We start from the raw sequence: 16,342 nt of genomic DNA, 5'->3' as shown, positions 1-16,342 counted from the left end.
ATCCTATTTCAGCAAAAAGAGGAAAAAGAGCTAATGACCTACTGCACACCTGTCTGGGGTGGTCACCCTGAACGTTCATCCCACTTCTGCACTAAGTTGGCCTTCAGAACTGAGACTCCAAGCCTGGGTAGTTTCAGCTGTTTTAAACGAAAAAAAAAAAAAAAGAGCCCTGGAAAGAATTTGTCCAAGCCAAAAACTTAACTATTTGTTGTACTGAAATTAAACTGACAGGCAACTGCAGAGTCTCTTTATTCTAGCTTACTTGGTTCAGTCAAACTAAAAATACATCGTTACTTACCTTGCTGCATCTAGAATCTGAAAAATCCTCCACCTGTTAAAGGAACAGTAAAACCAGTCGCTAGCAAGAGCTTGGTAGGAGAGGAGTTAAAATAATAAAAGTTTTCCATTTTGCTTTAATAGCATATTTCTCCAGCTTCCCAAACCTCAGGGAAACAGCTCATAGATGGCTTCTCCACTTTGCTCCCCACTGGCTCCTCTCAAGTAATGGGGAGATTCCCAATCAGAAGGCTAAAAGGGGCAAGGCTGCACTGAGAGCCAGATCCCTGGAGTGCTGTGGGCTGGGAATGATGGATCTACCACTCGCTCATGCTAATTCCATTCTCCTTCACAGAGAGCAATGGGAATCTAGGTAAAAAAACAAAAGCCAATAAAGCAAAACCCAAACCAAACCCAACCCTGTGGCATCACCGAAATGGAAATGCCTGATTGAAAGGTCCTAGGAGGAATTGGCAAGGATTTTTCATATTATCAGGAATATATGAAACACAAATAACAAAAGGAAAATAAAAGAACAATTAGACTTTACTCATGCTCTTTAAAAAGATGAAAATTCAAAGCACACGTAAAGTGATATATAAATCATCTCTCTAGTCCCTTCCACTCAAACACAAGACATCCATCAAAGTAAACAGTGTTTCTCCATTCAAAAAACATGCTTAGCTGTTTTTATAATGTATGTCTTAAGGATCACAAAACACTCATTCCACTGGGTGAATTTCTGATATTATTAGCAGGCAGAGACTGTGAAGTTATACACAGGTCAGTTGCTAATTTGAGGGTTCAAATGGGCTCAGTTAGCTTTTTTTATTATTATTATGCCAGAACAAGGAATTTTACAACGTAGCAACACTTCTTTTATGCCCGAAGTGGGCTATATAGCCTGTGCATTTTCTTGGGAGAAATGTTTCTTTACAGCAAATACGTTCTGCAGGCCTTAAAAGTGAGTTAAGAGAGCCTTTTTTAATAGCATGGCTAGCAGCAGAGCCTTTGAATCATCATTTGAGAAGCAATACATGGCTCTTTTATTATCAGTCTCTGGTGTGGTTAAGCCCCCTTTCCTTGTTTCTGAGCTGTTAAGACTGCTGGGGAAGCGAATGTCATGAGAAACAAAAGCGATATACTTGGTGAGGCCTAACATCAAATCTGTTAGACAAGGCACTCCTATTAGTGGACTTACCATCCAGAGCCCAATGTGCTCGTCTTCTACTCCAGCCATAAGAAATAAGTAATCTACAATGTACTGACCTATCCCATGATTTAGAGTCCCTACACAGTGAAGAGAGGCTATGATCCCTTCCACAGCACTTGGCCTTGTGAACAAAAATAACACAACTTTGGATGAAAAGACAAAACACACACACACACACACACACACAGACACACACACAAGAATATATTTTTAAAAGGAAAACATAAAGCCATATATTGATTCCTAGGATCAGAAAATTCCGAAGTGAAGCAAGCAGCAATTTCCAAAGCCATAATTTTCATTTCACTGTACTGATAGAAATTCTCAAATAATGTTAAGTGTATAAATAATTGATTTATATGGAAACGGGATCAAATTTAACTTTAATCAAGGAACTATTATTGTCTCTTGAGATTTTTTTTTTATTTCTAGGTCAACTTCTTGACTGCCTAATAAAATTTGCCCAGTGATTGCACTGAGAAGACTTTTGGAAGCTCATTGCCTTACCTGGGAGCCCAGGTGGGTAGAGGTGGAGTATTGACAGTCCGTGAAGACGTTACAGGTGCATCAATCAAAAGGGTGGCCAGTCATCGGAAGTGTGCCAAAGTTCATAGGGAAAAGGTAAAACAAAAGAGACATACTAATTAGAAGAAAATGAATTAATTTTAAGAACCCATTTTATGCATATACACACACACTCACTCTCTTTGGGAAGGTTCTTAAATGAAATCCTTTAAAAATGCCCTTTAATCATGATGTTTTATTAAAAATATTTATTATCGATTATGTGCCAGCCATTGTTAGAGATACTGAGGATACAGTAGTGAATAAAACAGACAAATATCCCTGACTACATCTTGTGGAATATTTTTAGGCCATCTGCTTGGAAAAGGGTTCTACAGAAATGTACTCTATGTTATCACTTCTAGGAAAGAGTTTCTCCTGTTTCATTTATGCCTTTGTTTATGTATGGAGAACATACTTGATGGCATCAGATTAAACATTTGCATTAGAAAGAATTCACTTTCGGATTGGAGGGGATATTATAAATTCATAATTTCTCCTTGTGGAAAGCCCTCCCAACAGGCTATAAATCAGGTTTCTTTTCAGTTGGGCCATTTGCTACCCAGAGAATGCCACGTGCTTGCACCTTGAAATACTGTAAAAACAGGAAGCCTCTAAGTGGCAGTTTCATAATACTGTAGTCCCACATCCCAACAAAGTGTTTCTCATTTATTGCTCTCATGTTCTGTAGCAGCTGGCCTGGCTGACACTCTAAGATGGGATTCATCAGCCCTCAGCAAGCCATATCCTGGAAAAGCAGCAGCACTGGATGGACAAAAGGAGCTGTGGTTATCATGCCCATTACCCAGACACTGGCTGGAGAAAAAGCCATAGGAATAACCTTCCTCTGAGCCAGGTTCCAGAAGATATGGCTAAATGTCACTCAAATGGTACTTAGGCAACTGCCTAAGCATCCCATCAGCAGGGAAGGCAAAAGATGAAAATGAAGGAAACACATATATAGCACTGGAGTAATGGGAATAGCGGGAGACTTGGGAATCCAAAAACTCCAGATGTGGATTCATCCTAATCAGGAACCTCAGACCATGACACTTCTGCTTGGCATTTACATTCTCAGGATGGGTGCTTAGGGCTTCAGAAATGAAAGTGAAACGATTCACTTTTGTATGAAGGATCCAAATTAACACCTGGAAAAACCAGGATGAGGTAAAAATCCAAGAGCCCTTGACTGAGAATCAGGATCCCTGGTTTTTAATCCAGGTTTTACCAATGACTCATTTGATCTTGGGCAAATTCTCTTCTCCACTCTCCCAGGGGGCTGTATGACATGAAGGAGCTTGACAAGATGGTTTCTAAAATTCCCCCAGTTCCTATATTCTTTCATTCTCTAATAGCTTTCCCTTGAATTTGGGTGCCACGTTACTTAGAAGTATACAAATCCCTAGTCTTTTCCTCAGTACAACATGTTATTAGTAGTTCATAGAGCCCAGAGCACAGCCTTCAAAGAGTTTATGAGTAAATGAGAGTATGTCCAAAATAATAATGGCCAAATTTAAATGCAGCTGAACATCATTCTGTCCAGAGAAACAGCTTTGTTAATTTGAAACATAGAGTAGCAGATTCTTTATGATGGAAAAATTATACAAGGAAACTTAATTGAGAAAAACAAGAAAAATCGAATTGATGAACAACTGACCCTCTTGCACCGCCACCACCCTCCACATTTCTCTTTCTGCTCATGCAGATTCTTCATCTGCCGGGAGGCTGGGATATTGGTGATGGCTGTTCATTAGCAGAGACCTCCACAGCCACACACTTCCATATAACGGCTAGAGAGAAGGAAGTTGTTAAGAAACCCACACCAACACTGTTTGGGTCAGATTGCAAATCTGCAGCAGATAGTACACTCTATTAGAAATAACTGCCTACCGCTGTTCCAGAGCTGCCAAGCAAATGGCCCATTCAACCTCTCTGGTTTCTGACACTGAACCGGCATGCTCACCCTCCCTTTAACTGCCACACCAAGAGCTGACATGTTTTAGAATTTCCACATTCTCCCAGTAGGATGCCCTTCTACCATCATTCTGGTCTCACCTACTCTATGGCTTCTCAGAAACCCACCACTTCCTTTTGTATTTCAAGCCACCTTCCTCTTTTGATCTCTAAAGGCCAAATACGGTATATCCTAGTGAAAAATGCCTTATGTTAATACATGCTAAATTTTATTTCCCTAAATGGAAAGGGATGTGGTGCCCCCAAAGTCCCAGGCTAAGGACTCTTGCTCAAACTGGTGGAGGTGAAGGGAGGAGCCAAGCAAAGGGCCTGGGTGTTTCTTACGGCCCTAAGCAAAACAAGCTACCGGTCTTTTTTACTCGCAAAGTGTTAAAATGCTTGACCTCAGCCTTTTGCTTATGCACAGTCCTGAGAGGTGGTGTGGGACCATGAAATAAGTCCAGTAGTCACACAGACTGGATTCTGGTCCTAAGGCTCTTTCACTTACCAACTGCATGACACTGCAAAGGCATCTTAATCTCTCAGCCCTGATTTCCTCACCTACAAAATGGGGACAAGGCGGGGCATGGTAGCTCATGTCTGTAATCCCAGCACTTTGGGAGGCCGAGCAGGTGGATTACCTGAGGTCAGGAGTTCGAGACCAGCCTGGCCAACATGGTGAAACCCTGTCTCTACTAAAAATACAAAAATTAGCCTGGCATGGTGGAGGGTGCCTGTATTCCCAGTTACTCAGGAGGCTGAGGCAGGAGAATCACTTGAACCCAGGAGGAGGAGGTTGCAGTGAGCCGAGATCATGCCACTGCACTGCAGCCTGGGTGACAGCATGAGACTCTGTCTCAACAAAACAAAACAACACAACCAGCAAAAAACAAAGTGGGGACAAGTATAGTGCCTACACTGGTGATGACATTCACCATCTTTAACAACAGATATGGTATCAGAACTGACCAATCAGAAGAAAAGACAGCTCTATCAGAGCAGAAACCAACAGCAAACAACCTGGGTAGGTAGGCCCATGTGTTTCCGTCTAGAAGGGTAGTTCCTAAAGTACTTGGGAGGATTAGATGTGATCGTGCATGTAAATCATGTAGCAGAATGTCAGGTCCACAGTCATCATACAATATGTTTTAGGCATTATTACTGTCACCTAGGGAGGAAGACCAATCAGAGAATTGTCTAGAGGCATAGTGAGTGTGTGGCAGGCCTGCCACACAACTCCCAGTCCCCTGTAGCTGAGCCATCTTGTCGCCCTGCGAAAAGAACCAGCTTTTCAAAAGCAGGGCTCAAAGACACGTGCATGTAAAGGCCATGTGGAAAGTAACCACATCACTGATATGGTAGAGGGCTGTCCCCCACATCTGTGTTCTGCTGTTTGACCGCTCTTAATTCCTCCTTGTTCCATGCCAAGTCCACTGGAAATCACGCATACCTCATGAGAGGGAGATCCTTATGGTTGGCCTGAGAATACTGGAACCCAGAATATTCTTTCAAATATGTATTCTTTGAGCATTTGTTTTAACCTCCCAAGGAACAGCCTTTGGCACAACTGTGAAGTCCCCTGAGGTTGTCTTGACTGCTCTTTTCACAGTGTCTGCCCTCCCCCAAGATACTAAACCTGGTTTCCAGACCCACCCTCCCATCCTTTCGTTCCTTGCCAGCTGACAAGGATTCCAACCTGATCCTTGCTTTTGGGCAAGAGCATCTCAAGACTTCAGAGCCTTCTAGATCCAGAGGAATGACCCTATATTGGTTTGATCTCCAGTCCTACGACATTTAAAAAGGACATATTTTTGATAGGGATGTGTCCCCATATCTTTCCACTGGTACCACCTTAAATGACACAATCCGTAAACACAGCTATTCTAGCTATGTCAAAAACCCTTAGGTTCATAGCCATTGGTCACTTATTCCCTAGAATGGACGTTGGAGGAGAGAGAAAAATATAGCACAAGGTAACACAAAGAGGCCTGGAATAGAAATAAAAAACTGATATCCCAATGCCAGCTCAGCCATTAACTGGCTGTGAAACCCTGGGCAACCCCATTCCCAAATGAAGATGGCTCCCCGTTTCCCTATCTCTACAGTGATGGTGTTGGACTAACTGATTTCCCAAAGGTCCCTGTTCATGATAACAATTTTTTTTTTTTTTTTGGAGATGGAGTCTCACTCTTGCCCAGGTTGTGCAGTGGCTCGATCTCGGCTCACTGCAACCTCTGCCTCCCAGGATCAAGTGATTCTCCCATCTCAGCTTCCTGAGTAGCTGGGACTACAGGTGCCCACCACCATGCCCAACTAATTTTTTTTGTATTTTTAGTAGAGATAAGGTTTTGCCATGCCCGGCCAATAACATTCTAAGACTTTATAATGAATTTGACTCAGTCAGGAACATTCCTATGAAGGATAGCCCGGGTTCTTACAAGCAGAGACTTAGACAAAAACACTCATGCATTTCTCTAACAAATGCTGAGGCCAAAATCAGAGTAGATAACTCTGTCTTCAGTGTGCCACTCTTCCCATTAAGTACCCAGAGCGTCTGCCCCATACTGACTCCTCAGGGAGGGACACATGGGCATGCCTGAGATTCTGGCTGATGCTAGCACACAAGTGAGGGATCAGGCCTAACTTGGACATAATGAGCCAATTTGAGGGGACCTACTGATGGCTTAGTGTGGTAAGTCTCTGAGGTTATATTTGGACTGAGCCATAAACCTAAAGCAATGACTAATACAGGCAAATAAGCCCCTCTGTGCTGGCAAATCATTTCGGTACCATCCTGTTGACAACATAGAGTCACCTTCTACCCCAGGGTGCCTACCATATCTTGTTCGATTCATAACTCAAGTGACTGCTATAAATGACTGATATGGGATGTTCTGGCTGAGCACAGTGGCTCATGTCTGTATTCTCAACACTTTGGGAGGCCAAGGTGGGAGGAACTCTTGAGCCCGGCAGTTCAAGACCAACCTGGATAACATAGTGAGACCCTATCTCTACAAAAAATGTGAAAAATAGCTGGGCATGGTGTCGTGTGCCTGTGGTCCCAGCTACTCTGGAGGCTGAGGCAGGAGGAGCGCTTGAACCCAGGAGTTCGAGGCTGCAGTGAGCCATGATCATGTCACTGCACTCCAGCTTGGGCAACAGAGCAACACTGTCTCTAAAACCAAACTAAAACAAAAGTTATTTCTGCAATCATCAATCATAAACTCAGGGATATGTCTTCTAGTGATCTTTTAGAGACCTCTAGTGTCACCCAACTCTTCCCTGACCCTGAGACTTTGAGAGGGTAGGGACTTGCCACAGATCACAGAGCACATCAGTGCCAGAGGCAAAACCAAGTCCATTTGTCCCCTCACTTGACAGCACATCATCCACCCTGTGTCCATCAGAGCCTGCCTAGGGGCAGCAGACAAGCAAGCACCTACTCTCCCAGACTCAATCACACAACCCTTCAGAACAATTCACAGAGCAAGGGCTGCAAAAGATTGGGAAAACAACCATAAAAGACCCCAAGGATTTGAAATTCTTCTTTTTCAGTAGCTGTTAAGTTGTAAACACATTCTCCTATGCTTCTCTCCACATTTTGTTTTCTGCCTAAATGTGCTTTTACTACATCACATGGTAACAATCAGAGATTCTTATATTTCTTTCATTTTGAGAAATAATGCCTTATACCTGGGCCCTGTTTTGCCAAAGCACCAACTGCATTTTGGAAACCAAGTGGATCTGATAGGGAAGATTGCCAAACAGCCCTTTCCAAATAGTGTTTCATCTGTTGGCGAGCCAGTCAATTCCCAGTTGCACATGTCTTTAAGCTGTCTGTTGTCTGCAGTTCTTACAATCTGCCCCCTCCTCGTCTCCTCTCCCACACCCCTGCCCAGCAGATTTTAGTAAAAATTTCCCATTTTGGCATCATAAGAGTGCCCTCTAGTGCTGATCTAATTAACAATCTAGACACTGAAGGATTCTTGTTTTTGTGGAAAATGGGTTCGTCTATAACATGTCCTTGGGTATGGCAGAATACATTGTTTCTGAAAACATTTCCAAAGCAACTATTTGACAATTTAGTCTTTCAGAAAGCAGTGAAAAGGATGTTTTGCCATTGAACAAACAAAGTAAAACAAAATAAAACAAAATTGAAGGCCATAAAAAGAAAACCTGGCTTGTTTTCCCTTCTGAGAAGCCTTTCCACTCATGATGCGGGGAGCTAGTTGAGTTACTAAAAAATATGTGCATAGGCACAGGCTGACTTCATCAATTGAAACTTGACAATGATTTTCATACGTGTTTTGGAGTTCTCCAAACGCAAGCATCTGTATTTGTATGGTAGATTCCAGTGATGCATTTCAATTTGATCATATACATACAGTATTTTCGATTTAAAGGAAAGAAAGAACAAATAAGGAATCCCTTAGAAATTTTCTGGGTGTAACAGGGCCTGCTTTCTGTTAATAAAGGCCGAAAAGTTTCATTTACAAGGTAAGTATAAATATATGTGCTGGGAGTTATTTTGTCCCATTTTATTTCCGTGTTTCAGATCTTTGGGTCTGGAAGGTCCACAAATGGTGCTATTTCAGCACTGTTTCAAATAAGAAGGAAGGTTTTCATTGTATCTTTTACACAGCTTTGCAAGGGGCTGCTACTCTATGGAATCCAAAATATTTTATGCTGACACAGACCAAGGATGGCAAGCTGCCAACACAATATATAACTGCTTCATTCACATTTTTACACATTTAAAACACAGAGAACGAAAAACTCCCTAACAAGTAGTGATTTGGCTAGTGCTAAAATAAGGATCAAGATCATTCTCAGGGAGTATTCCACTAAGTCACTAAAAGGATCAGACAATGGAGACACATGAAATGGTCCATCTGGATATATGTCACCTGCTTTCGGCAAAGGAGCTTAGGTCTTTGCTGAAGTCAAGGCATAGTGGGAACCACTGAATTTGGTCTGAAACTTCCAGCCAGCCCCAAATGAAAAGAGGCTATGTGCTAGAGTGAAGTGAGCACAAGCACAGGAGTTGATGGAACTATGTTCAAATCCCAGCTCTCCTACTTTTCATTGGTCACTTCAAACCTGTTAGTCTAATTTTTCTCAATGAAACTGTGACTTCCTTGTGATCAATAATACCTAACAGGGCACAAACCAGGTGATTAATGAAACCTGCTGAATTTAATACAACCAACGGTTTTGATGAAAGATATGAAGAGTACCCCCATGTTGTCCAGATGTTTCCAAAGACCTGAGTGTCTGGGGTCAAGTACATGAAACATCTGGGTAATTAACTTCATTGTCAAAGATCCATGACAAAGGCTTTAAGCCATTGCGGTTCTTGTCCTCATGTACCTTGCTAGTAGTCTCTGTCACTGTGGCAAATCCACACATCCAGGGCTGTGCTTGAGACCTGTGGCTAAAGGATTCTTTCTGTTTGGCAGGTGTAGTATTCCTAATTGGATTAACACCGCTGCTCCCGATGGAGGCACTGCTTTTGAAATATCATGACCACTTCAACAGTTTTGTAGGCTTCAAACAGCTGTCTACATGAAGGTGTAGCACCATTGTGAGTGCGAACTTGCTTTCCATGAGGAAACAGGTATCTTTTTATTGGAGGAGTCTCAGTTTCATGTCTTACCTATAGTTTCAAAACCAGGACCAAAAAATACCCAGCGCTTTTTCCCCAAGCATGTAAAATATGGACGAAGTTTGCCAAACCATCTGGCAGAGTACACAAAATATCTTTTCTAGAATTATTGGAAATTTTACCTATATGACAAACAATAACAATCATACCATTAGCTAACATTTAATGAGTGCTTACTATATGCCAGATGCCACATGCTTTATAGGAATTATCTCATTTCATCCTGAACAAAACTCTATACTCATTGCCTAAATGAGAAAACTGAGGCTCAGAGGGACTTGCATGATAAGTGGTAGAGTCTGGATTCAAATCCAGAGTTGTAGGATGCTAGGACCCAAGCTCATGAGCCACTCAGCTGTACTAACTATATTTCATTTTGCCTTCACAGTAACCCTGTGAGGTAGGCGGCATTCTTCTCACTTTACAGGGAAGTCAGAAAGGCTCAAAGTGTAATTTCCTCAAGGCCGTACAGTTAATAAGTGAAGGCACTGAGATGGGAATATTCAATATTTCCTGTCTCCAAATCTTATGCCTTGTCTAATTCTAATGCACTGTGTACCACACCTACACAAGGCACTAATGTGGAGAGGGATCACTGTATATAATCTCTCTTGGCATATCACACCTCCACTGAGAGCTGGGGACTGCACCCTACTTACTGTACAAGGCTGAAGCACACTCTGAAGTGCTTCCTGTTTGCCTCTCTGTAGGCCTCTCACGGGACTATTTTTCATTTTGAATTCCAGAATAAACTCACAGGCTATGAGTGCCAAGCACTTGAATACACAAGGAACAGAGGTAGTAGCTCATTTGAAGATGAAAACCTGGTATAAATCTTCACCATAGCTATGCTGCTCCCCTAGGACATAAATCAGGTAGCAGTGGATGGGCCAGGGACCCACAGGGAAAGAGAAATTGGCAGACAGATCAGGTCTCTCTCTCGCTCTTTTTCTCTTTGAAGCAGTGGGGGGTGAGGTGCTCCTTACTATTATACCTATATTTCTTATCTATAGGAACATGCAATCAAATTACATATAGACAGAATCCAAAAAGTCCAAGCCAGGATAACCAAGGGGGGAAAAACTGGAAGAAGCTAGAGTATGTGACTCATTCCAACAGGGCCCATGTAACTACAATGGTAAGAAGGGCAATGTTGCCTTGGGAAAGAGTTGTGCTTGCCAAATGATCAGGGGTATCCTCTAGCACAGTGAGCCAGGCTATTCAGAATTTGACCTTGATATCGTTTAGAAACCTATCAAAATTGGAAGGTACCCTTAAAGATCATCAAGCCCAAACTCTGCATTTTATAGGTCCCGAGAGAGAAAGGGACTCATCCAAGGCCACACAGCCATAACAGGGTCAAAACCATCTCTCAGACCTTGTGAATTCCAGTTCAGGAATCTTAAAAGTACCAGGGTCCCTCTACAAGAAAATGAATGCAGCAATCTATGCTAGAGAGATAGGAGGAAAAACGTGAGTTGGGAGCCAGCGGCAGAGATCCAGGCATGAGGATTGGACATTGTTTAATTAGAACAATAGCCCCTGTAAGATGCTCTTTCCTATCTCCTTTTACAGGTGAGGAAATTAAGGCTCAGAGGTGAAGGCCTTTGACAAGGTCATGCATCTAAGATATAAAGAATGGGACTTGCAGGTTGATCTGACTCCAAAGCCTATGTGCTTTTCACACTAGCAATGTTTTGGCCCCCTTGTTTCTCTGTGGTTATCTCCCAATTAGAAATGATGCCCCTTCAAGTTACAAGTGAATTTTCACATGTTCATTTTTTGCAATTGTAATGAAGATTGAATGAGCCCTCATCTACAAACCCAGATCTGACAAAGCCTTGGCTGATGCCTGGTTCTCACTTCCCAGGAATAACTTTGGACTGCCCTTGTCTTCAGGATCCAAGGAAAACAGGCAGAAAGCCAACAGAATAGCCTGTCAACTCCTTCATAACCACACAGGGCTTTATAATCTCCCCACAGAAACTGCTGTGCCACCTAAGGTTGCTGGGGCTGCCCGTCTGACTGTGACATCCAAGCTACCACCTAGCTGGGATGGTGCTATGGGAGTTTCTTCCTGCCTAAGGGCAAAGGATACAGTTGCAGTCTGCATCCAACACTAGGCAGTACTTGCCTCCACACACAGCCCCACCATGGTTCCCCTGTAGCCATGGCGTCTCTTCTTTCAGAAAAGCTGATAGACACTGAAGTAGTAGGGACAGCCCCTGGAGTAGGAAGAATTTAGAACTGCTTATTTGAACTTGAACTTGCTGAATTGCTAATTGTATAAGTGGCATATCATTAGACTGCTTGCTCATTCCTCCTCATGAAAATGGGGACACCCCATATATCCTACAGGCAGTGCAGAAATCATCAGGCAGCTGGGTTTGTGTAAATCGAATCCTAGTTTCCCACTGACACACATTCTGATCAATCTCCAACTGTCCAACAGTTGGCAGTTGCCCTTCACACTCTGCCTTTAAGCTACTCTGCCCCCAGCCCCTCATCAAGTAGGTAATGATCTGGAAACTCACATGAATTGCTGCTGGAAGGAAAGCCCAATTTAAAGGGATCTTTCCAAAACAACCAGAAAATAAATAACAAAATGGGAGGAGTAAGTCCTTACTCATCAATAACATTGAATGTAAATGGACTAAACTCTTCAATCAAAAGACATAGAGTGGCAGAATTGATTTTAAAAAAAATGACCCAATGATTTGTTGCCTACAAGAAACACACTTCACTTATAAAGACACAAATAGACTGAAAATGAAGGGATGGAAAAAGATATTCCATGCCAATAGAAGCCAAAAAACTTAAAAGAGTAGGAGTAGCTATACTTGTATCAGACAAAATAGATTTCAAGACAAAAACAATAAGAAGAGAAAAAGAAGGTCACCATATAATAATAAAGGGGTCAATTCAGCAAGAAGATATAATAATTTTAAATATATATGCACCCGACACTGGAGCACCTAGATATATAAAGCAAATATTATTAGAGTGAAAGAGAGAGATAGGCCCCAGTATGATAATAGTCAGAGACTCCAACACCCCACTTTCAGCATTGGATCTATCTTCCAGACAGAAAATCAAGAAAGAAATACCAGACTTGATCTGCACTATAGACCAAATGGATCTAATGGATACTTACAGAACATTTCATCCAATGGCTGCAGAATACACTTTATTTTCCTCAGCACATGGATCATTCTCAAGGATAGACCATATGTTAGGTCACAAAACCAGCCATAAAACATTTTAAAAACCTGAAATAATATCAAGCATCTTTTCTGTCTGCAATGGAATAAAGCTAGAAATAAAAAATAAGAAGAATTTGGGGAACTACAAAAATATATAAAAACTAAAAAATATGCTCCTGAATGACCAGTGGATAATGAAGAAATTAAGAAGGAATTGAAAAACTTCTTGAAACAAATGATAATAGAAACACAACATACCAAAACCTATGGGATACAGTAAAAGCAGTACTAAGAGATGAGTTTATAGCTATAAGTGCCTACATCAAAAAAGAGGAAAAACCTGTCTTCAAAGGGAATGATCTAACTTCTTGCCATTTGGGGTGACTGTTGTAAGCTTTCATTAGATTCTGCTTATCAGGTTAAGAAAGTTCATTTTAATTTTTATTTGCTAAGAGTTCTTCAAAATCATGAATTATTTTGGAATAATAAAAATTCATTTCCCCCATCCATTGAAATATTCATTTCTTTTATTTTCTTTTGCTGAAGTGGTTGAATTATACTAATTAGGTTTTCTAGTGTGAACCCATCTGAAACTGGACTCAGTTCATTATTTATTTTATACACTGCTGGTTCAATTTAATAATAATTGATGTAGGTACTTTTAAATTTATGTTTTAAAATAAATCTGGTTTATTCTCCTTCTTGCAAAAAAAGAGGAAAAACTTCAAATAAGCAACCTAATAATGCATCTTAAAGAACCAGAGAAACAAGAGTAAACCAAACTCAAAACAGTGGAAGAAAAGAAATAATGAAAATCAGAGCAGAAATAAATGCAATGTAAATGAAGAAAACAATACAAAAGATCAGTGAAACAAAAAGTTGGTTCATAAGACTATTTTGTGATGCATTAAATCATTTACTATTGCAAAGTTGGGGTTTTTAAGGACAGTTAAAAGCTTTCAGGTATGCCAAAATAATGTTGAAAACTTTTCATGATTAAAGAAAGTCACAATATGCGTTAAAAAAGGGATCAGGTAATTTTAAAAATAAATCCATGCTCTAAATGTTATTTAAAAGTTTTCAAGTTGTTCCCCAGAACGTTTTTGAAAACAGGTGTTTTTGTAAAACAACTCTATGGAGAAATGTTAACATTTTCATAATAAAACTAGTAGAGTCCAGTCTTGAGAACAATGCCAGATATACATAGTAGAAAAAAACCACAAATATTTTTGAATACACGAAGTAGTATTTTCCATTAGGTTTAGGTCCCAATTATGAATTAGGAACAGTCATGTCATTTGACAAAATATATAGTGAGGCTAAAGGAAAGAATGCTTTGTAGAATCATTGTGCTGTGAAGGTGATGGAGATTTCAAATATTCAAATTTATAGGTGTATTAAAATAAAATTGTTATAAATTTTTAAAAAAGAAAAAAAAAAACAAAAAGCAAACAAACAAAAAAAAAACCTCAAAAAGTTGGTTTTTCTTACTAAGGAAAAAAGAGAAAAGATTCAAATAAATAAAAAATCAGAAATGAAAAAGGAGACATTCCAACTGATAGTGCAGAAATTCAAAGGATCATTAGGCCAGTATGAGCAAGTATATGCCAAAAAATTGGAAAATCCAGAATAAATGGACAAATTCCTAGATGCATACAACCTACCAAGACTGAACCATGAGGAAATCCTAAACCTGAACAGACCAATAGCAAGTCATGAGATCAAAGCTGCAATAAAAGACTCCTAGTAAAGAAAACCCTGGACCTCATGGCCTCACTGCTGAATTCTACCAAACATTTAAAGAAGAACTAATACCAATCCTACTCAAACTATTCTGGAAAATAAGAGGAACATACTTCAAACTCATTCTACCAGGCCAGTATTACCCTGATACCAAAACCAGACAAAGACACATCAAAAAAAAAAAAAAAAAAAAAAAAAGAAAAAGAAAGAAAGAAAGAAAGAAAAGAAAACTACAGGCCAATATCGCTAATGAATATTGATGCAGAAATCCTTAACAAAACACTAGCAAACTGAATTCAACAATACATTAAAAAGATCATTCATCATGACCAAGTGGGAAACACCCTGTGGATGCTAGAATGGTTCAACATACACAAATAAATATCAGCAGAATGAAGGACAAAAACTATATGATCATTTCAACTAATGCTGAAAACACATTTCATAAAATTCGATCTCTCCATGATAAAAACCCTCAAAAAACTGGGTATACAAGGAACACAGCTCAACATAATAAAAGCTATGTATGACAGAGCCACAGCTAGTATCATACTAAATGAGGAAAAATTGAAAGTCTTTCCCCTAAGATCTGGAACATGACAAGGATGCCTACTGTCACTACTGTTATCCAATACAGGACTGAAAGTCCTAGCTAGCATAATCAGACAAGAAAACGAAACTTATAGTTTTGGCAGGGCACAGTGGCTCACGCCTATAATCCCAGCACTTTGGGAGGCTGAGGCGGGTGGATCACAAGGTCAGGAGATTGAGATCATCTTGGTTAACACGGTGAAACCCTGTCTCTGTTAAAAATACAAAACATTAGCCAGGTGTGGTGGCGGGCGCCTGTAGTCCCAGCTATTTGGGAAGCTGAGGCAGGAGAATGGAGTGAACCTGGGATCACGCATGGCCGTGGCCGAGATCACACCACTGCACTCCAGCCTGACAACACAGCAAGACGAAAGAAAGAAAGACAGAAAGAAAGAAAGAGAGAGAGAGAGACAAAAGAAAGAAAGAAAGAGAGAGAGACGAAAGAAAGAAAGAGAAAGAGAGAAAGAAAGAAAAAGAAAGAAAGAAAAAGAAAGAAAAGAAAAAGAAAGAAAGAAAGAAAGAAAAGAAAGAAAGAAAGAAAAGAAAGAAAGAAAGAAAGAAAGAAAGGCATCCAAATTGAAAAAGAAGAAATCAAATTAGCCTTGTTTGCAGATGATATGATCTTATATTGGTAAAACCTAAAGACTCCACCAAAAAAACAATTAGAACTGGTAAACAAATTCAGTAAAATTGCAATTACAAAATCAACATACAAAAATCAGTAGCATCTCTACACGCCAACAGTGAACAATCTAAAAAAAGAAATTTAAAAAGTAATCCCATTTACAATAGCCACAATTATAATCAAATACCTAGGAATCAACTTAGTCAAAGAAAAAGATCTCTATAATAAAACACTGATGAAGGAAATTGAAGAGGACACCAAAAAATGGAAAGATATTTCATGTTCATGGATTGGAAGAATCAATATTGTTAAAATGTCCATACTACCGAAGCAATCCACAGATTTGATGCAATACCTATCAAAATAGCAGTGATATCCTTCACAGAAATAGCAAAAAAAAATCATCCTAAAATTTCTACGGAACCACAGAAGACCCAGAATAAGCCAAAACTATACTAAGCAAAAATAACAAAACTGGAGGAATCACACTACTTGATTTCAAGTTATAC

At 40.1% G+C, this 16,342-nt stretch overlaps 1 protein-coding gene across 3 annotated transcripts in view; it reads right to left on the bottom strand.

Moving 5' to 3' along the window:
- Positions 1-16,342, bottom strand: part of HS6ST2 (heparan sulfate 6-O-sulfotransferase 2) — a 344,995-nt gene that overhangs the window by 82,246 nt on the left and 246,407 nt on the right. Inside the window, exon 3 of one of the 3 annotated variants that reach the window (XM_017954386.3) lies at positions 299-331. The exons of the other annotated variants lie outside the window; for them this stretch is intronic. Coding sequence (XP_017809875.1) covers positions 299-331 — 33 coding nt within the window. The remainder of the gene's footprint in view (positions 1-298; positions 332-16,342) is intronic. 3 annotated transcript variants of the gene reach the window in all.

Source organism: Papio anubis, chromosome X (assembly GCF_008728515.1).
Source record: "Papio anubis isolate 15944 chromosome X, Panubis1.0, whole genome shotgun sequence".
Lineage (NCBI taxonomy): Eukaryota > Metazoa > Chordata > Mammalia > Primates > Cercopithecidae > Papio > Papio anubis.
This window is presented reverse-complemented; position numbering and strand designations above follow the sequence as displayed.